The sequence below is a fragment of the Corella eumyota genome, chromosome 3 (genome assembly GCF_963082875.1).
Source record: "Corella eumyota chromosome 3, kaCorEumy4.1, whole genome shotgun sequence".
Taxonomy (NCBI): domain Eukaryota; kingdom Metazoa; phylum Chordata; class Ascidiacea; order Phlebobranchia; family Corellidae; genus Corella; species Corella eumyota.
Window position 1 is genome coordinate 2,916,680 of NC_137492.1, and position 25,939 is coordinate 2,942,618.

Consider the following 25,939-nt stretch of genomic DNA (forward strand, 5'->3'; position numbering starts at 1 on the left):
AAGTTATGAAACTTTTATTAAAAATTTATGAAATCTTAAAACCTAAAATTTTGTATTTTATTACACGCGCATTGGCCTAACTAACATTTAAGATAAAACATTTCGCGAAAATTTTCAGTAAAACAAAAGTTTGAGGTAATTTTTATTTTGGGTTTAATTAGGTCACGTGATATTTTTGGCCAATGATATTGCATACAAATTTTTTGAAAAAAAATTAAAAATTTTAAATCGAAAAATAATTGTTGTGTTAGAACCGCACAGGTCTAACTACCGTGTTTACAAAATATTTTTCGAAAATATTAATACTCATAAAAGTTATGAAACTTTAATAAAAAATTTAGGAAATCTCAAAACCTAAAATTTTGTATTTTATTACACGCGCATTGGCCTAACTAACATTCAAGATAAAACATTTTGCGAAAATTTTCAGTAAAACAAAAGTTTGAGGTAATTTTTATTTTGGTTTTCATTAGGTCACGTGATATTTTTGGCCAATGATATTGCATACAAATTTTTTGAAAAAAAATAAAAAATTTTAAATCGAAAAGTTATTGTGGTGTTAGAACCGCACAGGTCCAATAACTGTGTTTACAAAATATTTTTCGAAAATATTAATATTCATAAAAGTTATGAAACTTTTATTAAAAATTTATGAAATCTCAAAACCTAAAATTTTGTATTTTATTAGACGCGCATTGGCCTAACTAACATTCAAGATAAAACATTTCGCGAAAATTTTCAGTAAAACAAAAGTTTGAAGTAATTTTTATTTTGGGTTTAATTAGGTCACGTGATATTTTTGACCAATGATATTGCATACAAATTTTTTGAAAAAACATTAAAAATTTTAAATCGAAAAATAATTGTTGCGTTAGAACCGCACAGGTCTAACTATCGTGTTTACAAAATATTTTTCGAAAATATTAATATTCATAAAAGTTATGAAACTTTAATTAAAAATTTAGGAAATCTCAAAACCTAAAATTTTGTATTTTATTAGACGCGCATTGGTCCAACTAACATTCAAGATCAAATATTTCGCGAAAATTTTCAGTAAAACAAAAGTTTGAGGTAATTTTTATTTTGGGTTTAATTAGGTCACGTGATATTTTTGGCCAATGATATTGCATACAAATTTTTTGAAAAAAAATAAAAAATTTTAAATCGAAAAATAATTGTTGTGTTAGAACCGCACAGGTCCAATTACCGTGTTTACAAAATATTTTTCAAAAATATTAATATTCATAAAAGTTATGAAACTTTTATAAAAAATTTATGAAATCTCAAAACCTAAAATTTTGTATTTTATTAGACGCGCATTGGCCTAACTAACATTCAAGATAAAACATTTCGCGAAAATTTTTAGTAAAACAAAAGTTTGAGGTAATTTTTATTTTGGTTTAATTAGGTCACGTGATATTTTTGACCAATGATATTGCATACAAATTTAAAAAAAAAAATAAAAAATTTTAAATCGAAAAATAATTATTGTGTTAGAACCTCACAAGTCCAATTACCGTGTTTACAAAAATATTTTTCGAAAATATTAATATTCATAAAAGTTATGAAACTTTTATTAAAAATTTATGAAATCTCAAAACCTAAAATTTTGTATTTTATTACACGCGCATTGGCCTAACTAACATTCAAGATAAAACATTTTGCGAAAATTTTCAGTAAAAAAAAAGTTTGAGGTAATTTTTATTTTGGTTTTCATTAGGTCACGTAATATTTTTGGCCAATGATATTGCATACAAATTTTTTGAAAAAAAATAAAAAATTTTAAATCGAAAAATAATTGTTGTGTTTGAACCGCACAGGTCCAATTACCGTGTTTACAAAATATTTTTCAAAAATATTAATATTCATAAAAGTTATGAAACTTTTATTAAAAATTTATGAAATCTTAAAACCTAAAATTTTGTATTTTATTACACGCGCATTGGCCTAACTAACATTTAAGATAAAACATTTCGCGAAAATTTTCAGTAAAACAAAAGTTTGAGGTAATTTTTATTTTGGGTTTAATTAGGTCACGTGATATTTTTGGCCAATGATATTGCATACAAATTTTAAAAAAAAATAAAAAATTTTAAATCGAAAAATAATTATTGTGTTAGAACCGCACAGGTCCAATTACCGTGTTTACAAAATATTTTTCAAAAATATTAATATTCATAAAAGTTATGAAACTTTTATTAAAAATTTATGAAATCTCAAAACCTAAAATTTTGTATTTTATTAGACGCGCATTGGCTTAACTAACATTCAAGATAAAACATTTCGAGAAAATTTTCAGTAAAAAAAAAGTTTGAGGTAATTTTTATTTTGGTTTTCATTAGGTCACGTGATATTTTTGGCCAATGATATTGCATACAAATTTTTTGAAAAAAAATAAAAAATTTTAAATCGAAAAGTTATTGTGGTGTTAGAACCGCACAGGTCCAATAACTGTGTTTACAAAATATTTTTCGAAAATATTAATATTCATAAAAGTTATGAAACTTTTATTAAAAATTTATGAAATCTCAAAACCTAAAATTTTGTATTTTATTAGACGCGCATTGGCCTAACTAACATTCAAGATAAAACATTTCGCGAAAATTTTCAGTAAAACAAAAGTTTGAGGTAATTTTTATTTTGGGTTTAATTAGGTCACGTGATATTTTTGACCAATGATTTTGCATACAAATTTTTTGAAAAAACATTAAAAATTTTAAATCGAAAAATAATTGTTGCGTTAGAACCGCACAGGTCTAACTACCGTGTTTACAAAATATTTTTCGAAAATATTAATATTCATAAAAGTTATGAAACTTTAATTAAAAATTTAGGAAATCTCAAAACCTAAAATTTTGTATTTTATTAGACGCGCATTGGTCTAACTAACATTCAAGATCAAATATTTCGCGAAAATTTTCAGTAAAACAAAAGTTTGAGGTAATTTTTATTTTGGGTTTAATTAGGTCACGTGATATTTTTGGCCAATGATATTGCATACAAATTTTTTGAAAAAAAATAAAAAATTTTAAATCGAAAAATAATTGTTGTGTTAGAACCGCACAGGTCCAATTACCGTGTTTACAAAATATTTTTCAAAAATATTAATATTCATAAAAGTTATGAAACTTTTATAAAAAATTTATGAAATCTCAAAACCTAAAATTTTGTATTTTATTACACGCGCATTGGCCTAACTAACATTCAAGATAAAACATTTCGCGAAAATTTTTAGTAAAACAAAAGTTTGAGGTAATTTTTATTTTGGTTTAATTAGGTCACGTGATATTTTTGGCCAATGATATTGCATTCAAATTTAAAAAAAAAAATAAAAAATTTTAAATCGAAAAATAATTATTGTGTTAGAACCTCACAAGTCCAATTACCGTGTTTACAAAAATATTTTTCGAAAATATTAATATTCATAAAAGTTATGAAACTTTTATTAAAAATTTATGAAATCTCAAAACCTAAAATTTTGTATTTTATTACACGCGCATTGGCCTAACTAACATTCAAGATAAAACATTTTGCGAAAATTTTCAGTAAAAAAAAAGTTTGAGGTAATTTTTATTTTGGTTTTCATTAGGTCACGTAATATTTTTGGCCAATGATATTGCATACAAATTTTTTGAAAAAAAATAAAAAATTTTAAATCGAAAAATAATTGTTGTGTTTGAACCGCACAGGTCCAATTACCGTGTTTACAAAATATTTTTCAAAAATATTAATATTCATAAAAGTTATGAAACTTTTATTAAAAATTTATGAAATCTTAAAACCTAAAATTTTGTATTTTATTACATGCGCATTGGCTTAACTAACATTTAAGATAAAACATTTCGCGAAAATTTTCAGTAAAACAAAAGTTTGAGGTAATTTTTATTTTGGGTTTAATTAGGTCACGTGATATTTTTGGCCAATGATATTGCATACAAATTTTTAAAAAAAATAAAAAATTTTAAATCGAAAAATAATTATTGTGTTAGAACCGCACAGGTCCAATTACCGTGTTTACAAAATATTTTTCAAAAATATTAATATTCATAAAAGTTATGAAACTTTTATTAAAAATTTATGAAATCTCAAAACCTAAAATTTTGTATTTTATTAGACGCGCATTGGCTTAACTAACATTCAAGATAAAACATTTCGAGAAAATTTTCAGTAAAAAAAAAGTTTGAGGTAATTTTTATTTTGGTTTTCATTAGGTCACGTGATATTTTTGGCCAATGATATTGCATACAAATTTTTTAAAAAAAAATAAAAAATTTTAAATCGAAAAATAATTGTTGTGTTTGAACCGCACAGGTCCAATTACCGTGTTTACAAAATATTTTTCAAAAATATTAATATTCATAAAAGTTATGAAACTTTTATTAAAAATTTATGAAATCTTAAAACCTAAAATTTTGTATTTTATTACACGCGCATTGGCCTAACTAACATTCAAGATAAAACATTTCGCGAAAATTTTCAGTAAAACAAAAGTTTGAGGTAATTTTTATTTTGGGTTTAATTAGGTCACGTGATATTTTTGGCCAATGATATTGCATACAAATTTTTAAAAAAAATAAAAAATTTTAAATCGAAAAATAATTATTGTGTTAGAACCGCACAGGTCCAATTACCGTGTTTACAAAATATTTTTCAAAAATATTAATATTCATAAAAGTTATGAAACTTTTATTAAAAATTTATGAAATCTCAAAACCTAAAATTTTGTATTTTATTAGACGCGCATTGGCTTAACTAACATTCAAGATAAAACATTTCGAGAAAATTTTCAGTAAAACAAAAGTTTGAGATAATTTTTATTTTGGGTTTAATTAGGTCACGTGATATTTTTGGCCAATGATATTGCATACAAATTTTTTGAAAAAAAAAAATTTCAAATTGAAAAATAATTATTGTGTTAGAACCGCCCAGGTCCAATTACCGTGTTTACAATATATTTTTCGAAAATATCAATATTCATAAAAGTTATGAAACTTTTATTAAAAATTTATGAAATCTCAAAACCTAAAATTTTGTATTTTATTAGACGCGCATTGGTCCAACTAACATTCAAGATCAAATATTTCGCGAAAATTTTCAGTAAAACAAAAGTTTGAGGTAATTTTTATTTTGGGTTTAATTAGGTCACGTGATATTTTTGGCCAATGATATTGCATACAAATTTTTTGAAAAAAATTAAAAATTTTAAATCAAAAAATAATTGTTGTGTTAGAACCGCACAGGTCCAATTACCGTGTTTACAAAATATTTTTCGAAAATATTAATATTCATAAAAGTTATGAAACTTTTATTAAAAATTTATGAAATCTCAAAACCTAAAATTTTGTATTTTATTAGACGCGCATTGGCTTAACTAACATTCAAGATAAAACATTTCGCGAAAATTTTCAGTAAAACAAAAGTTTGAGGTAATTTTTATTTTGGGTTTAATTAGGTCACGTGATATTTTTGGCCAATGATATTGCAGAAAAATTTTTTGAAAAAAAATAAAAAATTTTAAATCGAAAAATAATTGTTGTGTTAGAACCGCACAGGTCCAATTACCGTGTTTACAAAATATTTTTCGAAAATATTGATATTCATAAAAGTTATGAAACTTTTATTAAAAATTTATGAAATCTCGAAACCTAAAATTTTGTATTTTATTACACGCGCATTGGCCTAACTAACATTCAAGATAAAACATTTCGCGAAAATTTTCAGTAAAACAAAAGTTTGAGGTAATTTTTATTTTGGGTTTAATTAGGTCACGTGATATTTTTGACCAATGATATTGCATACAAATTTTTTGAAAAAAAAAAAAAAATTTCAAATTGAAAAATAATTATTGTGTTAGAACCGCCCAGGTCCAATTACCGTGTTTACAATATATTTTTCGAAAATATCAATATTCATAAAAGTTATGAAACTTTTATTAAAAATTTATGAAATCTCAAAACCTAAAATTTTGTATTTTATTAGACGCGCATTGGTCCAACTAACATTCAAGATCAAATATTTCGCGAAAATTTTCAGTAAAACAAAAGTTTGAGGTAATTTTTATTTTGGGTTTAATTAGGTCACGTGATATTTTTGGCCAATGATATTGCATACAAATTTTTTGAAAAAAAATAAAAAATTTTAAATCAAAAAATAATTGTTGTGTTAGAACCGCACAGGTCCAATTACCGTGTTTACAAAATATTTTTCGAAAATATTAATATTCATAAAAGTTATGAAACTTTTATTAAAAATTTATGAAATCTCAAAACCTAAAATTTTGTATTTTATTAGACGCGCATTGGCTTAACTAACATTCAAGATAAAACATTTCGCGAAAATTTTCAGTAAAACAAAAGTTTGAGGTAATTTTTATTTTGGGTTTAATTAGGTCACGTGATATTTTTGGCCAATGATATTGCAGAAAAATTTTTTGAAAAAAAATAAAAAATTTTAAATCGAAAAATAATTGTTGTGTTAGAACCGCACAGGTCCAATTACCGTGTTTACAAAATATTTTTCGAAAATATTGATATTCATAAAAGTTATGAAACTTTTATTAAAAATTTATGAAATCTCGAAACCTAAAATTTTGTATTTTATTACACGCGCATTGGCCTAACTAACATTCAAGATAAAACATTTCGCGAAAATTTTCAGTAAAACAAAAGTTTGAGGTAATTTTTATTTTGGGTTTAATTAGGTCACGTGATATTTTTGACCAATGATATTGCATACAAATTTTTTGAAAAAACATTAAAAATTTTAAATCGAAAAATAATTGTTGCGTTAGAACCGCACAGGTCTAACTACCGTGTTTACAAAATATTTTTCGAAAATATTAATATTCATAAAAGTTATAAAACTTTAATTAAAAATTTAGGAAATCTCAAAACCTAAAATTTTGTATTTTATTACACGCGCATTGGCCTAACTAACATTCAAGATAAAACATTTGCGAAAATTTTCAGTAAAACAAAAGTTTGAGGTAATTTTTATTTTGGTTTTCATTAGCTCACGTGATATTTTTGGCCAATGATATTGCATACCAATTTTTTAAAAAAAAATAAAAAATTTTAAATCGAAAAATAATTGTTGTGTTAGAACCGCACAGGTCCAATTACCGTGTTTACAAAATATTTTTCAAAAATATTAATATTCATAAAAGTTATGAAACTTTTATAAAAAATTTATGAAATCTCAAAACCTAAAATTTTGTATTTTATTAGACGCGCATTGGCCTAACTAACATTCAAGATAAAACATTTCGCAAAAATTTTCAGTAAAACAAAAGTTTGAGGTAATTTTTATTTTGGTTTTCATTAGGTCACGTGATATTTTTGGCCAATGATATTGCATACAATTTTAAAAAAAAAAAATAAAAAACTTTAAATCAAAAAATAATTGTTGTGTTAGAACGCACAGGTCTAATTACCGTGTTTACAAAATATTTTGCGAAAATATTAATATTCATAAAAGTTATGAAAATTTTATAAAAAATTTATGAAATCTCAAAACCTAAAATTTTGTATTTTATTACACGCGCATTGGCCTAACTAACATTTAAGATAATACATTTAGCGAAAATTTTCAGTAAAACAAAAGTTTGAGGTAATTTTTATTTTGGGTTTAATTAAGTCACGTGATATTTTTGGCCAATGATATTGCATACAAATTTTTTGAAAAAAAATAAAAAATTTTAAATCGAAAAATAATTGTTGTGTTAGAACCGCACAGGACCAATTACCGTGTTTACAAAATATTTTTTGAAAATATTAATATTCATAAAAGTTATGAAACTTTTATTAAAAATTTTTGAAATCTCAAAACCTAAAATTTTGTATTTTATTACACGCGCATTGGCCTAACTAACATTCAAGATAAAACATTTCGCAAAAATTTTCAGTAAAACAAAAGTTTGAGGTAATTTTTATTTTGGGTTTAATTAGGTCACGTGATATTTTTGGCCAATGATATTGCATACAAATTTTTTGAAAAAAAATAAAAAATTTTAAATCGAAAAGTTAATGTTGTGTTAGAACCGCACAGGTCCAATAACTGTGTTTACAAAATATTTTTCGAAAATATTAATATTCATAAAAGTTATGAAACTTTTATTAAAAATTTATGAAATCTCAAAACCTAAAATTTTGTATTTTATTAGACGCGCATTGGCCTAACTAACATTCAAGATAAAACATTTCGCGAAAATTTTCAGTAAAACAAAAGTTTGAGGTAATTTTTATTTTGGGTTTAATTAGGTCACGTGATATTTCTGGCCAATGATATTGCATACAAATTTTTTGAAAAAAAATAAAAAATTTTAAAACGAAAAATAAATGTTGTGTTAGAACCGCACATGTCCAATTACCGAGTTTACAAAATATTTTTCGAAAATATTAATATTTATAAAAGTTATGAAACTTTTATAAAAAATTTATGAAATCTCAAAACCTAAAATTTTGTATTTTATTAGACGCGCATTGGCCTAACTAACATTCAAGATAAAACATTTCGCGAAAATTTTTAGTAAAACAAAAGTTTGAGGTAATTTTTATTTTGGGTTTAATTAGGTCACGTGATATTTTTGGCCAATGATATTGCATACAAATATTTTAAATAAAAAATAAAAAATTTTAAATCGAAAAATAATTATTGTGTTAGAACCGCACAGGTCCAATTACCGTGTTTACAAAATATTTTTCGAAAATATTAATATTCATAAAAGTTATGAAACTTTTATTAAAAATTTATGAAATCTCAAAACCTAAAATTTTGTATTTTATTAGACGCGCATTGGTCTAACTAACATTCAAGATAAAACATTTCGCGAAAATTTTGAGTAAAACAAAAGTTTGAGGTAATTTTTATTTTGGTTTTCATTAGGTCACGTGATATTTTTGGCCAATGATATTGCATACAAATTTTTTGAACAAAAATAAAAAATTTTAAATTGAAAAATAATTGTTGTGTTAGAACGCACAGGTCCAATTACCGTGTTTACAAAATATTTTTCAAAAATATTAATATTCATAAAAGTTATGAAACTTTTATTAAAAATTTATGAAATCTCAAAACCTAAAATTTTGTATTTTATTAGACGCGCATTGGTCTAACTAACATTCAAGATAAAACATTTCGCGAAAATTTTCAGTAAAACAAAAGTTTGAGGTAATTTTTATTTTGGTTTTCATTAGGTCACGTGATATTTTTGGCCAATGATATTGCATACAAATTTTTTGAAAAAAAATAAAAAATTTCAAATCGAAAAATAATTGTTGTGTTAGAACCGCACAGGTCCAATTACTTTGTTTACAAAATATTTTTCGAAAATATTAATATTCATAAAAGTTATGAAACTTTTATTAAAAATTTATGAAATCTCAAAATCTGAAATTTTGTATTTAATTAGGCGCGTATTGGCCTAACTAACATTCAAGATAAAACATTTTGCAAAAATTTTGAGTAGAACAAAAGTTTGAGGTAATTTTTATTTTGGTTTTCATTAGGTCACGTGATATTTTTGGCCAATGATATTGCATACAAATTTTTTAAAAAAATAAAAAATTTTAAATCGAAAAAAAAAATATTTTTTAAAAATATTAATATTCATAAAAGTTATGAAACTTTTATTAAAAATTGATGAAATCTCAAAACCTAAAATTTTGTATTTTATTACACGCGCATTGGCTTAACTAACATTCAAGATAAAACATTTCGCGAATTTTTTTTTCTTGAATTTAAGTTAACCTAATGCGCATTTATTAAAACTAATTATTTTGATTTTTAGGAAACAGCAATTTATATGAAATATGCTCATAACTTTTATGAATATTAATATTTTTTTTTTGTTTTTTTTGTTTCAACTAATTTTCGTACCAAATGACCCTATGACCTAACACGCATATATATGTATTTTGGTACAAAAATTTTCGAAATTTTTTTTTTTTAATTTTAAATTCCTTTTACTATAATAACCCCAGTCGCCTAATAAACTTATTTTAAGAATATTATTTGCATTTATTAAAACTAATAATTTTGATTTTTAGGTAACAGCAATTTATATAAAATATGCTCATAACTTTCATGAACATTAATATGTTTAATATATATATTTTTTAATTTTAGGAACTTATTTTAAGAATTTTATTCACAAATATTAATATTCATGAAAGTTATGAGCAAATTTCTTTTTTTTTTTTTTTTTTTTTTTTTTTTTATTCGACACACAGTACAACACAGGAAAGAATAGCGTAGCACGTAGTAGTACATATCAATAAACAAATATTAAAAATTTTAAATAGCTAAATACAAACATAAACATAGTTTAAGGCAAAGTTGACCATTTTGTAAAAAATTTTTTCATTTTTTTAAATTTTTTATAACGATACAAATCACAATCTCTTAAGTTGGTTACAAAAAAAATAAGTTCCCTAATTGTTGGTGTCCGTTCAGCATATTTACAAATATAAACAATATATCTAGAGCATAATAATAATAAATTAATTAACGAATGAGAGTGATCATGCGAGACCACTCCAAACAAACGTTCGCTGTTATAAATAATTAAAGGAAGTCTTAATGTGGCCGCAATCCAGGATATGGCATCTTCCCAGAACACGTTGGTTACTGGGCATTTACAAAAAATATGGTAAATGGTCTTACTTTCGGCTTTACAAAAGGAACATACAGGCGTGGTCTTCACCCCAAACGCAAAGAGAGCATCGTTAGTAACTATGGCCCTAAGGTTTAATTTAATTTGAAAAGATCGCAATCTAGTCGTCAAACTTGTGTCCGCAGTTAGTTTATAGACTGATTTCCATACGTGTTCGTTTAAACTCGGGTCGTTAATAGTAGATTGCCATTTTAATTTTTGTTTTATCGGAGTTTTTGTATTATTTAATTGGTAATTGTAAATAGACTTAACTGTACCGCCGTATGTTTTAAGAAAAAGTAAAATATCATCTATGTATTTTAAACCTGAGCGCGTGTTATTGTTAAAATAAGAGTCGTCAACATATGGTAGCTTGGATTTTAGTTTTATATAAAAAATGTAATCGTCATTTGTATTTCCAATGTTATATTTTAAAACTAGGTCGCTAAATTCAATGTGTTCGCCATTGTTTGTATATAGTTGTGAGAGGTCGGTCAATCCACGTTGTAGCCAGTTGGGGTTAAAGAGATATTTTCCTCGATATTTAGTGGTCTTATTAAGAAATATTGGTTCGGCGACATCGTCAGGTGGTAACATTATTTTTAATAGTTGTGCTGTTGTTCGTAAGTTACGAAGCGGTAAAATCCTCGTTATGTCTTTATGGTTGTAAATCAGTTTGGAACACATCACATTCGCAATTGTTTGCAGGTTTCCTGACGCACTTTCTATGTTTTTCCATTGAGACTTAAAGTTCTTATCAAAGAGTTTTGCTGCCCAACGTGTGTATAAGGCTAAGATGTAACTTTCTATATCAATCATATTAATTCCTCCCTCTTTATAATGAAGATGTAGTGTTTCGCGTTTCACACGTTCCCATTTGGAACCCCAAATAAAAACAAACAATTTTCTTTTTAATTTTGCCAAAAAAGCCTTTGGTGGCAACATTGGTACAACGCTAAGTTTATATATTAAAGTAGGTATAACTAGGCTTTTGATTATTGTTGTTTTTCCGATTAAAGTAAGGCCCCGAGAGGACCAGATTTGGAGTATGTTTGCAATTTTGTTAAGTGTTTCGCTAAAGTTTAAGTTGAAGAATTGTTTATCACTAATGTATTTGGAAATCGGTATGCAAACGCCCAAATATTTAATGCTATCCGACGGCCATTGAAGGCCAGCGGAGGCGAAGGGATGATCTTGGTTATTTCTACTTGCGCCAATATAAAAGGCTTGGCATTTTTCTATGTTCATCTTACACCCGGAGATGTCCCCGAAAAGGTTTACAGTTTGAAAGACTTTATCAAATTCATCCGCGTCACCGTTGAGAAACACCAAAGTGTCATCAGCTAAGAGCGATACTTTAAGCCGGTCTTCATTTATTTTAATACCTTGAATAGACTTGTTGATTCGTATTGCCGTTGCCAGACATTCTATGCAAAGAACAAACAGCGTTGGTGATAACGGATCGCCCTGGCGCACCCCCCTCTGTATAGAAAAATAGCTGGATAGAAAATTATTATTGATAACTGAGCATTTAGGCCATCTATAAAATGTATTTAACCATGATAGTACATATGGGCCAAATCCAAATTGTATTAGAACCTCTTTCATGAAGACCCAGTCTAAGGTATCAAAAGCTTTATATATATCTAGGGCAATAATCGCCCCAGGAAGATTTAAATTATCCACATAATCAATAACATTGAATATAAGTCTTAAATTTTCCCCTATATATCTGCCCGGTATAAACCCAGTCTGGTCTCGAGAGACTAGATCATCAATGTGCTGTTTAATTCTAGAGTTAATTAGTTTGGCTAGTATTTTATAGTCTGCATTTAATAGGGTTATAGGTCTATAGTTTATGGCAAAAAGAGTATCTTTGTTCGGTTTAGCTATTAAGGTAACCACACCTTGGCATTGAGATTCACTTAAAGTGCCGGTGGCCTGCGAATATTTATAACATTTAAGTAATGGGTCCTGCAACTCTGACCAAAATTTTGAATAAAATTCAATAGGAAACCCATCAGGGCCAGGAGATTTGTTTGTTTTCATACTTTTCATGCTTTTATGGCACTCATTTTTACTTATAAGAGACTCGGTTGCAGTTCTTTGGGGCTCTGATAGCTTCGGCAGGTTAAGGTTTGTTAGAGAGTGTCGGATTTTATCCAACGGATATATATCTTTTTTCCGAGCAAACAAGTTTTTATAAAATATCGAGAGCTCTTTTAAAATAGAATGTTGGTCCGTCAAAATGGAATTTTGAACTTTTAATCGGTTAATAATTTTTTTATCTCCGTGGCGCTTTTCTAAATTTAAAAAATATTTCGTGTTCTTTTCACCTTCTTCCGCCCACTTTGCTCTAGACCGAACAATCGCGGCCTTTGTACGATTCATTGCTAGATTGTTAATTTTTTGTTTACAATTGTTAATTAGGCGCCATTGATTTTCGTTTTTTAAGGTTCCATCGTTAAGAAAGGAATTTTCCAGTTTAATTAATTCCGCTTCAAGGCGAATTTCCTGTTTAATAAATTGTTTACTTTTATATGAGGAATATGCGATAGACACACCTCGCAGTACGCATTTCAGGGCATCCCATCTAATATGTGGCGTTGTATCGAGTTCCTGATTTTGTTTAAGATAGTTTTGAATTTCATTTTTAATTAGGTTTATGTAATTTTCGTCTTCCAACAAGGATATATTAAGTTTCCAATACCCTTTACCCCGCGGTGTTGGGTCAAGCAACAGCGTTAATTTTACTATTTTATGATCTGATCTGACACTAGGTATGATATTAGCTTTAAGCGTTTTGTTTATTAAATTTGAAGAGGTTAGAAAGAAATCTATTCGACTTGCGACTTTTGGGTTATTTTGAATACGAGAAAAATTTAATAAATTGGGATGTTTTACTCTAAATATGTCATTAAGATTATATATTTGCATCAGCGAAATAAGTTTAGCACGCGCTTGTTTGTTTGAGTGGGCTAAAGCGCCACCACGTTTATCCAGGTCGTTATTTAGTGTTAGGTTGAAATCTCCCGCAATTATCATATCATAACATGTTAGTTTATCAATATTCGAAAATAAATTTGCAAAAAAATTTGGCTCGTCACTGTTTGGAGCATATATGCTAGCCAAGGTCAATCGTTCGTCATTAATTTTAATGTTTAGAATAATAAATCTACCGTCCGTATCCTTGATAACGTCATATATTTTGTAATTTATAGTCCTAGACAAACAGATCGCAACGCCCTTGCTCCTACTTGTGCCGTGCGACCATTCTATTTCGCCCCCAAATTCCATTTGCCATAGTTTTTGATCTTGCATAGTACAGTGAGTTTCTTGCAAACAAGCGATATGGATTTTTTTATGTTTCAGAAAATTAAATACCGTTTTTCTTTTAAGTTTATCTTGGAGACCGGCCACATTATACGATACAATTGTTAAAACCATACTTATAATAAAAAATCAATAAATAAACCTATAATACAATCATGTTTTACTACCTTCTATTTTCCCGGCATCCGTATCCCTTTCAAACGTCATTCCACAGGGACATGTGTACGGCTTCTCCGAAGTGACAGTTACGGAGTAAATCTTGCCGCATTCACAATGTATGGTTTTTCCTGCACAGATGTTATTAGTGCAGGCGCGACTTCTTGACTTCGGGGGCACAATGTTCATGTTGTTGCATGTATCAGATGCACATCTAAATGATCGCTTGTCACAGGTTACACAATCGTAAACCTGCTCATCGTTCACAGCTTCTCTTGAGTACTGCCTGCAGCAAGGGAGTTTTTTCATTGTACGATTGCATCTTACACATCCTATGATAGTTTTTTTAATTGGGACCAAAAACCTTTCGTCGTCCGCGCAACACGCAGTCACTACATCATAATTCAAGTTGCAATTCCAGCAATGGAACTTATCGTTGGACTCCAGTATCCACGCCTCTCTTTTGCAACCAGGGCAATCCACATTTATTTTGTTTTCGCTTAGGCTCGAAGCCTTGGGCTTTTTTCCTGTTTGAGGGGAGATGGTATCACGCCTACGTTTGTAGGTTACCTGTGTAAAAGTTTCGTCTGCTTCGTTATCAGTGATGTTTATGTCAGTCTCGCACTCGTTCGGTTGTGATTCCTTATCGGCTTCTATTTTATCTTTATTATTGCCATCTGTATAGTCTCGAGATAAAACTGATACGGACTGGCTTGCGTTTAATTTAGGGAACTCTCCTAACTTTTTAGGGCAATTAGCGAATTTGTGTCCTTTTTCGTTGCAATTTTTACAAGTAAAAATTTGATTTTCATATGCCACAAACATCTCGTACCCCTCTATTTCGATATAGCTCGGAATTGTATCTGGTTTTAAATCTTCTTTGTTCATCAGAATTGTACGAACTCCAGTTATAAGGTTTTTGCTGTCTTTACGAAAATAAACTTTGTGGACTTCCCCGAATCTTTCCGAGAATACTTCTTGGATTTTTTCGTTACTTAGCGGGATTGGCACCCATCCTAATGTAACTTTTATTTTGTCTGTATTGTAAAGTTTTATTCTGTATATGCTGGCGTTGCATTTTTCGTTCAAATCTTCCGCTAAATCCACCACTAGTTTTCTTGTTTTGCAAGTTACATCTATAAAAATATGAATCGTAAAAGTTTATAGAAAATGTCAAAAATCTTTTTTTTTCTATTTTAGCAAATGAATTAATTACTTGCTTATCAGATAGCGCAAGTGCCTTTGGCCGGCATCTTATCATCACTAATCAAAGTAACCTTTAATTAAAAAGCAGTCAATTCAACATAACTATAGGTAAGTAAATTGGTTTGAATTGGCAGCCTGGCGTATACTTTACTTCCAAAACAAACTACTGAATGTTATATGTTATACTTAACAATTCATTCAGTTTCACTATGCAAAAAACAATTTTAATGCAATTACACTGCATTGGATAATCTCTATTTAACTTTGAATAAACACAACAAAATCAGAAATAACACAATTTATTTGTCGAAGGAATTACAAGACAAAATCAATTCGGTTTCGACATTGTAAACTAAGTCGTATCTGAAAAGGTATTATCATAACAGCCTTGCTTCAGAATGCATCGAAAATGAAACTCAAAATTGAAAATATATTAATAGTTTAGCACCATTTTATAACGTCAAGACCACACTTGAAATAGTCGGATTTTGATAGGGAACTAAAGGCACGCAAGTACAGTGATGAAAGGCGACATCTGACGGCGAAGAAATTACGCGAATAAATACCGCATTGGAAGATTTAACAAAACAAAAAAAATATCCAAACGAGGCAAAAACATATACATTAAAAAAAAGAAAAAATATTACTACGTTGCCAAATGTAACTAAATTAAATTTTAACAATTATTGTAACAAATATTTAGCAATTTCATACTGCAAATTAGCTTTACCATTTAAATACATTTGTTGGGTTACATATTAGATTATCATTTTAATTAAAAAACACAGTTATTTTTGTACTAATATTAAATATTTAGAATTTTTTTTTTTTTTGCTTTTGGTAAAACCTTTTTTATCCACAATGTTTTTAAACTCTGATGATGAGTTTTTAAAAATATTTATGTTTTTTTTTTTGCAAAATTATAGAAATGTGTTTACACCTTCACCACATGAATACCACTTTATGCATATTCGCTTCTCACTTGTGCAGAAACAAAAAACTACCAACAAAAAACAAACAGTACCAAAAATTACACAAAAAAAAAAAAACTACGGGCACATAAGGAAAACAACTTAGAAAATGTAGCAAGCATTAAAGTAAAGCAATTTAAAATTCACATTCGTATTATTGTAATCGGAACAAAAAATTTAGGCACGAAAAAGTAAAAAAAATCAAAAATTGACAAAAAAATGAATTTTGCGAAAACTAAAAAGCGTTCCCCTATTCCAAGCTCCGCCCACTAAATATCGACCAATCGAAAAGGGGTGATTGGGCTTAACGACCAATCAAAAAGCTAGGCACGTTCCATTTCGGCACCGACCTTTAAAACTTGTCCTTTAAATGATTTTGAATCGAAATTATTTGATTTTAACCTCATGGTAGATGAAGAACTATAACCGCTATCATTCATCATATGAGTGGAGCTATCCGATATTTTTCTACTTCGCTCCAAAAATGATGTTCCTTCGAACAAGGTATTGTCAGATGCGCAAAAGTCGCCAAATATAAGCTCACCACTGCTACCTAGTGGTAAGGATTGGTCGGAAGAGTCGCTGGATCTTGTAGGAGCAAGAAGAGGTGAAGGCTGCTCCTCCTTAAAAATAAAAAAATTTAAAACTTCTTTTTTAAACAAAAATTTTTTAAATTTTTTTTCACAAAATTTTACCTTGAAACAGGTTATAAATCTAAGCACGTCAGACACAGTCACCACTCCAATCATTTTATCAGAAGTTTCTTTAACAACTACCAGCAAGTTTGCCTCAGTTGAAACCAGTCTATCGATAACATACTAAAAAATAACATTTTTAGTTTTAAAAAAATTTTGTAAAAAAAAAATATTAATATAATTTCAATTTGTTTTTTCCTACCAATAAACTATCGGTCAGTCTACATTTCACCAATGGATTGGAAAACGAATTATGTCGGGTTCTGCTTGACAGAATATTTGGTTCGTATGATGTCATTGGCTGCTGGTGTCTACTGGTTGCACCAGTCTGGTTTTTACTGGTTGATAATGGTGACTGTGGAAGTTTGTTTGATGGTGTTGGAGAATTATGGTTGTTACGGCCTGGTCGAACAACTAAAAAAAAATAAAAATATTTTTTTCTCTATTAAACTTTTTTCGAAAATTTTAAACAAATTTATCTGTTAAAGTTATAAAGTAACTAAGACTACATCAAAATTTTTTTTGAATATTAATAAAAAAGAAAACATTCATGAAATGACTTATACATTCATACTCAAAATTTAATTAATTCGATAATGTAAAAACATGCTATTAAATTTATAGTAATAAAAAAACTAAATAGAAAAATACTAAATGGTTTATATAAAAAACTTAGTTAAATTTAATTAAAAAAAACAATAAATAAAAATATCCAATTCTTAAAATCGATAAAATTTCACAAATAAATAAATATAAAAATTCTTACCAGTATGCCCACGTACTGCACTTTTTCTCTGCTCTGTTCTTTGGGAATAATAATCAAGATGTGAGGTGATTGTGGAGGGGTTAGGGCTTGAAACAGAAGTAGGGGTTGGGGGTGGCCGGATAGGGTGGGGGGAATTACCACTGCTAAAAATAAATTCGTTTATAATTTTATGCTTTTTTAAATAAAAGAGGATTCAATAAAAATTTTAAGTTAAAATTATTTGAATATTAAAAAATGGATTTTCGGTTAATATAATTATGTTGCTACCTTTCATCGGGTAATGTATCATCCACTAAAGGTAAATGCCTGTAAGAAAGAGCCGTACTAATTTTCATATCAAGATGGTGATACATTCTATGAGCTGCGAGGGGAATTATATCCAACTTACAAAACACATCAACTACTTCACCTAAAGGAAAAAAGAATTGAAATCTATTTTTAACAAAACAATTTTACGTTTTTTTTCTTTTTTTTTAATAAATTAAAAATTTAGCTTTCTTCATTATTTACCGACTAACATACTGTTAAAATAAATTTAAAAAAATTGGGGTTACCATATTCATTAACAACTGGCAGAGCAGTAAGTTGTTGGTCTACAATAATTTCCAAAGCATCCAATAAAGTTTGATTTTTTTGAACTGTTGCTACATTTTTGAAAGTCCCAATCTTACATTCACCCAAACTCTACACAAAAAAAAAAATCTTTATAACTTTTTAAAAACACCCACATTTAAAAATTGTAATAATTTTTTTTTTAAATAAATTTAAGTAAAAAAATTTATTTTGAATTTATGTTTTTACTTGTTTCATGAATCGAGGTTTGGGTATTTCATGGATAAAGAGGTAGAGAAATCTTAGTATTCGCTTGTAGTTAATAATATGAAACACATCTCCGCTTCTGTCGTCAACTACCGGTACTCTAAAAATTTAATAAAAAAATTAATAATTAACAAAAAAATTTCCAAAAAAAAGAATTTTAACGAAAATTTTAATATTTTATATAGGCCTACTTAGTTATTTTTCTGCAAAAAAAAAATTAAATTTACCAATAAAAGTGTTTAATAATTCTGAAACTTACCCATGAAAATGGTTTTTGAGTAGAATATGAAGAGAATGTAATAGAGTATCTGAAGGGTTAATACTTGTAAATGCAGGTTTTAATTTCAAGATATTTCTCCACGAATCTAAAGTTAAATCTTCAAGTGTTTCAACTCTATAAAGAGGAGACCTAAAAAAAAATTAAAAAAAAAAAAATTAATTTGTAAAAAAATAAAAGTTAAAATAATGTAATTTAAAGCATTTTTGGATTAAAACACTATCACCCCTTAAAAAGTCACCAGAAATGTAGCCCTACCCTGTTAAGACAAAAAAACTACCCAAAAATTATTTAAAAATGGGCCCTTCAATTTTTTTAGATAATGGTTTGGGGCTAAATTTAATTTTTAATAAGAATGACCTGTTATAAATATATTATCTACTTTATGTGTACAAAAAACTATAAATAAATACAAGTGATCATTAACAGCAGTTAATGGTTAACCACTTGACAATAAACCTTTATGCAACATATTTAATGTATATATTGTAAATATAAGCCCAATTTTTTTCATAATTTATAGCATAAATCAAAAAAAACACTATATTTTAGTAACATATTTATAGGTATTGTAGTGCATTGGTTTCAAGAAAAACACATAATTCAAAATATTTACATCGTTTTAAACCAGAATTACACCCAACAATCACATGCAGTAAAGAAATGGTAGACCACAAACTATCCACGTCAACTATTTTGATTTTTTCTTATCAGATTCCATACATCAATATGGCATTTTAAAACACAAAATCAATATGCAAATATTTGCAAAGGCAATTTGAGGCCTTGGTGTAGACATGCAATTACTTTTTTGCTGACTTACAAAATCGAAATTTTAACATGAATTTGATATCAAATTACATAACCCCTTAGGTTGTAACATGAAAAATTTAATGTAGTTAATTTTTGATGGCCTATTTATTCTTTTCATAAATATACTTAAATAAAGCAAATTTTATTATATAATTTATAAAAATAATTTTACAAAAAAATATTCCTAAAATTAAAATTTTGAAGTCACTTACTTATGGCAGGTGACGATCACTTTTATAAAATCGGTGACAGTCAACATTCCGATGTGAACCCCCTGCTTGGCATCCCATAAGGGAGCAGACCTCACAGAGTTAAGAATAAGGGCATTAAAGGCCTTACAAGCTGGAAGTAATGTGTCAAAGACAACCAGTCTGCAGCTGGTTGGCATCACATCATAACAACTATGCTCTGTAATTTTTGAACAAAATTTTTTTTTAAATGTTTCAAAAAAACATATTGTTTTAAATTCTATGAATACCAATGTATTGGTGCGTTTTTTACAGTTAAGTTATTTTTGTGTAAAAACATTTCCGGAAAATATTTATTACAATTGGAGCCAAACAGACGAATGACATAGTCAAAAATTAAATTACTCCTTTTTAATATACTTACATAATTCCTATTGTTTTTAAAAACATGAATTTCTAGGAATTATTTTTAAAATTTTGGCGCCAATGGTTAAGATGTAAATGAAAAATATTTACAATTTTTGCAACAACAAATATAAAATTTAAAAAAATATTACATTTTTAATACCATTATTAATTTTATTCATTATTAATACCTTCTAAAAACCGTTGGTATATTAGAAGGGCGCAATCTTCTTCATTTTTCGTGTCAAGATCAGTAAATGAAGCTGCAGAGTTGATATGACCTTCCTTCTTAATATTTGTTTCATTTTCCTCGTGTATTGATAATCCAGTGAATTTCATTTCGTCTTCTTCACAAAAAATATTTCGTTTTGCAGAGCTGCAAACAAAAAATGTTTTTAAAAATAGCTTTAAAAATTTGCAAAATAAAAGGTATATGAAAATAACAAAAAAGCAAAAATTTATAATGATTTGAAAAATTTTTTAAAAAAATTGAAATTTACAATTTCCGAATATTTTCAGTAATTTTGTATAAAATATGTGTTGCGGTTATTTGTATATCAAAGCATATTAACACATACACAATTTGTTTATCTTTATTAATTACATTAACACCTTAGGGTAAGCATGGAGAATTTCTTAAATGCCAACAAAAAAATGGTTGACAGTATTAATTAATCAAAAATTAATTTACAAAAAATTTAAAAAACAAGACTTATAAATTTAGCAAAAAGCTCCATAAAATATTACAAGAATACATTTAATTTAAATTATATATATATTTACTTAATTTTAACGCTATATACTTAAAGCATTATATTAACATGTGACCATAACTTTAAGTTAAGTAAGTCAGTGTTAAGACTAAAACCACCATTAAAGCCATGCGGGAGTTTATTTAAATAATAGTCCTTTGTTTAAATTGGGCCATAAAAATGTTACAATACTGCTACTTTATATTAACCAAGTGTAAAAAACAACAAATTGCATTTTTTTAAATAAACCGTTTAATAAAATAAAATAAATTTATGATATTTAAAAAAAAATGTTTTTAACTTACCAATGGTTCGAATTTTGATCAACTAAACGTGATCTGAAAGGTCTCCCTTCTTCAACTTTTTCCAATGAATTTATTCTTTCCATTGACTTGTCATTACCCTGATCTAAAAAACAAATAAAAATAAAGTTATTTTTTTTATTATATAGGATTGGCATTACAATAGACTACAAAAATTTAAAAAAAATGCAATATTTTTTACAAAGTTTGGTATTGAACACTTTTGTTTTTTGGTTTTGTAGACATTCTATTATTACTTTAGCTGTATAAATAAACTGCAGTCAAAAATTTTTAAGAAAAAAATGATGGATCATATTTACCCAAGCATAGAAAAAAAATGTGATAACAATACGCTTTTATTTTTACTTTTTTTACAATTGCATGACATTTGCCCTACTAAAAAAATTTTAAAAAAATGACGGATATCTCCATACCTGCAAAACATTACCACAAAAATGCAAAAACCCGAAAAAAATAGACCAACCAAAATTAAGTTTTGTAAATGTTGCAAATCAATATAAATGATGCAATTATCATTAATCTAAATGGCAGGAAATTAGTTTAACATATTTAAGTAGGTAAGAGCTTCCTGATATTGAATTTCATAGTAGTTTTTCGTTACATTAGTAACAATTAGTCAGTTTATTGCAAAATACTCACTTTGTTTGTATGTAATAGTATTGGGCAATACTCTATTTTTATATTCAATTATTACAATTTTTTTTAGCTAAAATTAAAGCTAAAATTTTTGGCATAATAATATTAGTTTACTAAAAAATCCTAAAAAAAATCAAAAATGGGCTAAAAAATTATACAATATCTAATAAATATTATAAAAAAATTTAATTCGATTTGAAATTTAACAATTAAAAACACTTATAAATAAAATTAACCTTGCAAAATAAAGGCAACCTTAATGAATAAATAAACTTAAACTTTTTAAATTATTCGCAGTTAAAATTACTGTTTGTTTCTTCTTTATGATGTTTGTTCCTCAAACTTCCACTTCTTGCCAACTTTTTCTTCAACTTCTTGAGAGCAGACAAACGACTCATATGCATTGAGGAGTTGACCTCTTTCTTGGCTGACTCGGAGTACGCTCTCCTTCGAGGGTCCTCCATCACATCTTGCTGAAGGGTAGGGGGAATACCTAAAAAAATGATTTGACAAAATTAAAAAAAATTAATTTGAAAATAAAATTAGTATTTAAATAATAATAAAAAATAAAGTATTTAAATAATAAATAAACCATTTAAATTTTCATGTGACATAAAATTACTTTAATAAGAGGCTTACTAATTGGCGTAGGCTTAAAAACATGGACACCGAATGTTTATTTTATGAATTAATTAATAATTAATACCAATGTGTTTTTATTTAATTTCGTTTTCAGCAAACTACAAATATTTAAACAGCATACTTTGTGTAATTGCAGAATATAGAATTAAATTTTGCAAAAAAATTACAAAAACTCTGACATTTAAATCAAAACTTCCTAATTTTATTAAAAAAATGTATGCAGCCAAAAAAAATAATTAAAAAAGAAAAAAAAAATTTGGCAATTAAAAACAAGTTTTTCCATAAATAATACATGTGTTAGCAAAAACCATAAATAATCAATACAAGTGCTTTAAAAATTTACAATAAAACCCATTACAAAAATGCCATTTAAAAAAAACAAAAAAAAGTTTAATAAAAATGTAATTAACTTTGTCTAGCAATAATGAATAGGAGTTAGTCAGCCAGCAAACACAACCTACTGCACATATTTACACACCTATTAAATATTAACCAGTAACCAAACACGACTTAGTCATCAATTGTTAGGCATTGCTCATTCACTAGCACAAGCATTATATTGTCATCTCACTTTTATTAACCAATCAAGATAGATGAATGCAGAAGGTAAACGCTTTTTATATTAATTGGGAATTTTTCCGATAAATCATTTGGTAAATAAACGACAATAACAAAGCGAAAAACGTAAATATTTGCTTTGACTTACTATTAGAAGAACAATAACACTACTATGCTTAGTTGGAAAAAAATGTAAACATAAAATTATTATTATTATGTCTGGAAAAATTTTTTTTAATGCTATGGTCAAATTTACAAATTTTTTTTTTTTTTTAGTTTTTCTTACCACTTAAAACTGTAGGTTCAGGCGATTTACATTCGCTTGTGGTTCTCATCAAGGATTTTTTCAAATAACCGTTCGTATAATCGTTTGAATAACAACCTCTAAAATAAATAAATAATAAAATTTATACCAAAACTCATGTATTTTTTTTGCTTTTTTATAGCCTATCTTTGATTCAAAAAGAAAAATTTTTACAGCCTTAATTTATTCAATAAAAGCACCCCATAATTTTAAAAATAAACTTTATAACATTGAATTTAAAATTTATATCATTACACAACCGGTACTTTATTTTTAGAAACTGTAATTTAAACCAAGGCTATTTTAAGACCCAAAGTGGGCTTGACATAATAATAAACATCGTATATGTACCTGGCATTTGTGACAGAAGAGCTTTGATAAAATCTTCTTGGTGTGCTGTAATATTGAAACATCACTGAGGTACTTCTAGGAGACATATTGTACACGTTTAAGTTACTGTTGGAGTGACCATTGCTAAATGACCGTGAAAAAGCTAAAAAAAATGAAACAAAAATTCCATTAATAAAAAAAATTATCACAAAAATTAAAAATGTTTAAAAAAAAATTTGTATTTTTTTTATTGTTGTGCCTAAAATCATTCATAAAAAATTTTTTTCATTGAATTAGTTTAAAAAAAGACACGTAAAAATTTGTTATTTTGTTTCGGTGAAGATTATTTTAACGTCCCACTTAATCGAGCATGTCCACAATATTTTTATTAAACTACCAATTTGATGTTTAGAGTGTTCGACAGACCATTTTTCCGACATTATTCTGCTGCACTGAGGCATGAAAAAGGTTGTTGTTAGTGGCGGTAAGAATAGCGAGAATAAAAACAAAAACAACGACTACGTAATAAAACCACTTTTGGATATTTTACTACCAAAACAATAATTTTATCACGTAGTCATGTATTACTCACGGTAGCAATAAAGCTAAAGAGAAATGTTTAATAATATTTTTATTGAATAACACCCTATAATTAAATATTATCCAGAGTAAGCATTTTAAGTAAAGCATAGTGCTCTTTAAATTTAATTATAAATATTATGAGGTTGCTAATCAGTATGTCCTTGAGAATTGGCAATAAAGATTGTGTGGTTTTTTATTAATGATTATAATCTACATGAATATTAGTGTTTAAATGTTGTTTCCTAGTTAATGATTATATATATACTTTTCAAATTACAAAAAAACTTTAATATATTTTAAATAACAATAATTTTTTTTTTGAATTAAAAGTTGTTACAATACCCAACCTTAAAAAGTTGTTATATTAGGCTTTGAAGGGCAAAGTCCTTGACAAATTTGTAAGAATTAGGCTAAAGTAAATAGGCCAACAAGCTAAACAAACCAGCATGTTTTGTCCCAGTTATTATAATATACAATTTGGCCCACGCGGAGTTAAGATTTTTAATAACCATAAATAATAAAAAAAAACTATTTTAAAATGTAGTAAAAAATTCTGTTTTTAGAACATTGTTAAAATGAATATAAAAATCTAAAAATGTACTGAATGAAGAAAACTACAATAAAACAGCATGACCTTAATTTTAAATCTCTTCTAACTATTTATTAACAACACAAAATTGATAAAAATAGGCAACTAGCAATTTACTAAAAAAATTCGCGTTTCAAAAATGACAATTTAAAAAAAAATGGTGGTCAGCAGTTTCAGATTTAATTTTTAAATTATATTTGAAGGTTGGCAGTTAACGTTACTTGAGTTTAACCTTCTTAACAGATAAAACCACCACAAGATACTTATAACAACCACAACCTGAAAATTTTTAAATGCCAACCTTGGCAACAGAGCACATTCTTTTACTTGTGGTTTTTTAGTAACACTGAATTGATCTTATTTATAAAACATAGTTAAACAGAAAATTCTACAACTGATACCTAATACACTTTTTATTAAAAGTATGGTAAGTACTTTTAATAAAAAAAAGTTGTTACCTTGTACGGGTGAATGTTCGGCATCTTGAGGGGTCCCCGGATTAGAAAGGGAATCTGTTGAGTCTGTTGATTCGGTTGTTGATCGACGCCGAACTTTTTTCGTTTGTCGCACCTTGCCCTTAATCAACAATTAATTTTTATTTTATCTCAAATGCAAAAAAAAATAAAAAAATATAAAGTTTGTTATTACCCTTAAAATACAAGCCAATATCAGTTACAATATTAAATCAACTTCAATCATTTTTGTTAAGACAACAAAATACCTGTATTGGTATCGGCGTGCTATTCGACGAATGGTTTTCAATAATGGGTTTTATGTTGTTGTTATGTCTTGTACCATTACCACTGTGCCTTACTCCATTACCCTTCATGTCAATGGGCCTTGAAGAATGAATACCATTACCTTGAAACATCTTGTTTTTAAAACGATTTTTTTTAACCAAATTTTGTACTACATGGATCTGTATTGCAACTTAAAAAACTTA

General features: G+C 27.2%; 1 protein-coding gene across 1 annotated transcript; it reads right to left on the minus strand.

Annotated features, from left to right (window-relative positions):
- Nucleotides 1-15,629: 15,629 nt before the first annotated feature.
- On the minus strand, nucleotides 15,630-25,939 carry LOC145745335 (uncharacterized). The gene is made up of 16 exons (XM_082563384.1): nucleotides 25,718-25,939; nucleotides 25,455-25,572; nucleotides 23,847-23,988; nucleotides 23,478-23,575; nucleotides 22,299-22,484; nucleotides 21,338-21,440; nucleotides 20,472-20,656; nucleotides 19,900-20,095; nucleotides 18,857-19,006; nucleotides 18,580-18,697; nucleotides 18,333-18,462; nucleotides 18,046-18,187; nucleotides 17,779-17,921; nucleotides 17,215-17,426; nucleotides 17,013-17,135; nucleotides 15,630-16,940 (listed from the first exon to the last, which is right to left on the minus strand). The coding sequence occupies exons 1-16, from the start codon at nucleotides 25,865-25,867 to the stop codon at nucleotides 16,641-16,643; spliced, it is 2,496 nt and encodes an 831-aa protein (XP_082419510.1). The 5' UTR covers nucleotides 25,868-25,939; the 3' UTR covers nucleotides 15,630-16,640.

Bases quoted from the DNA above. Each gene is read 5' to 3' on its own strand.
- LOC145745335 (XM_082563384.1), bottom strand. From the start codon at position 25,867: ATGTTTCAAGGTAATGGTATTCATTCTTCAAGGCCCATTGACATGAAG. The intron at 19,007-19,899 runs GTAAGTGACTTC...ATTTTTTTTTAG, and splicing joins GTGATCGTCACCTGCCATAA to GTCTCCTCTTTATAGAGTTG. The intron at 17,427-17,778 runs GTAAGAATTTTT...ATTTTTTTTTAG, and splicing joins TGCAGTACGTGGGCATACTG to TTGTTCGACCAGGCCGTAAC.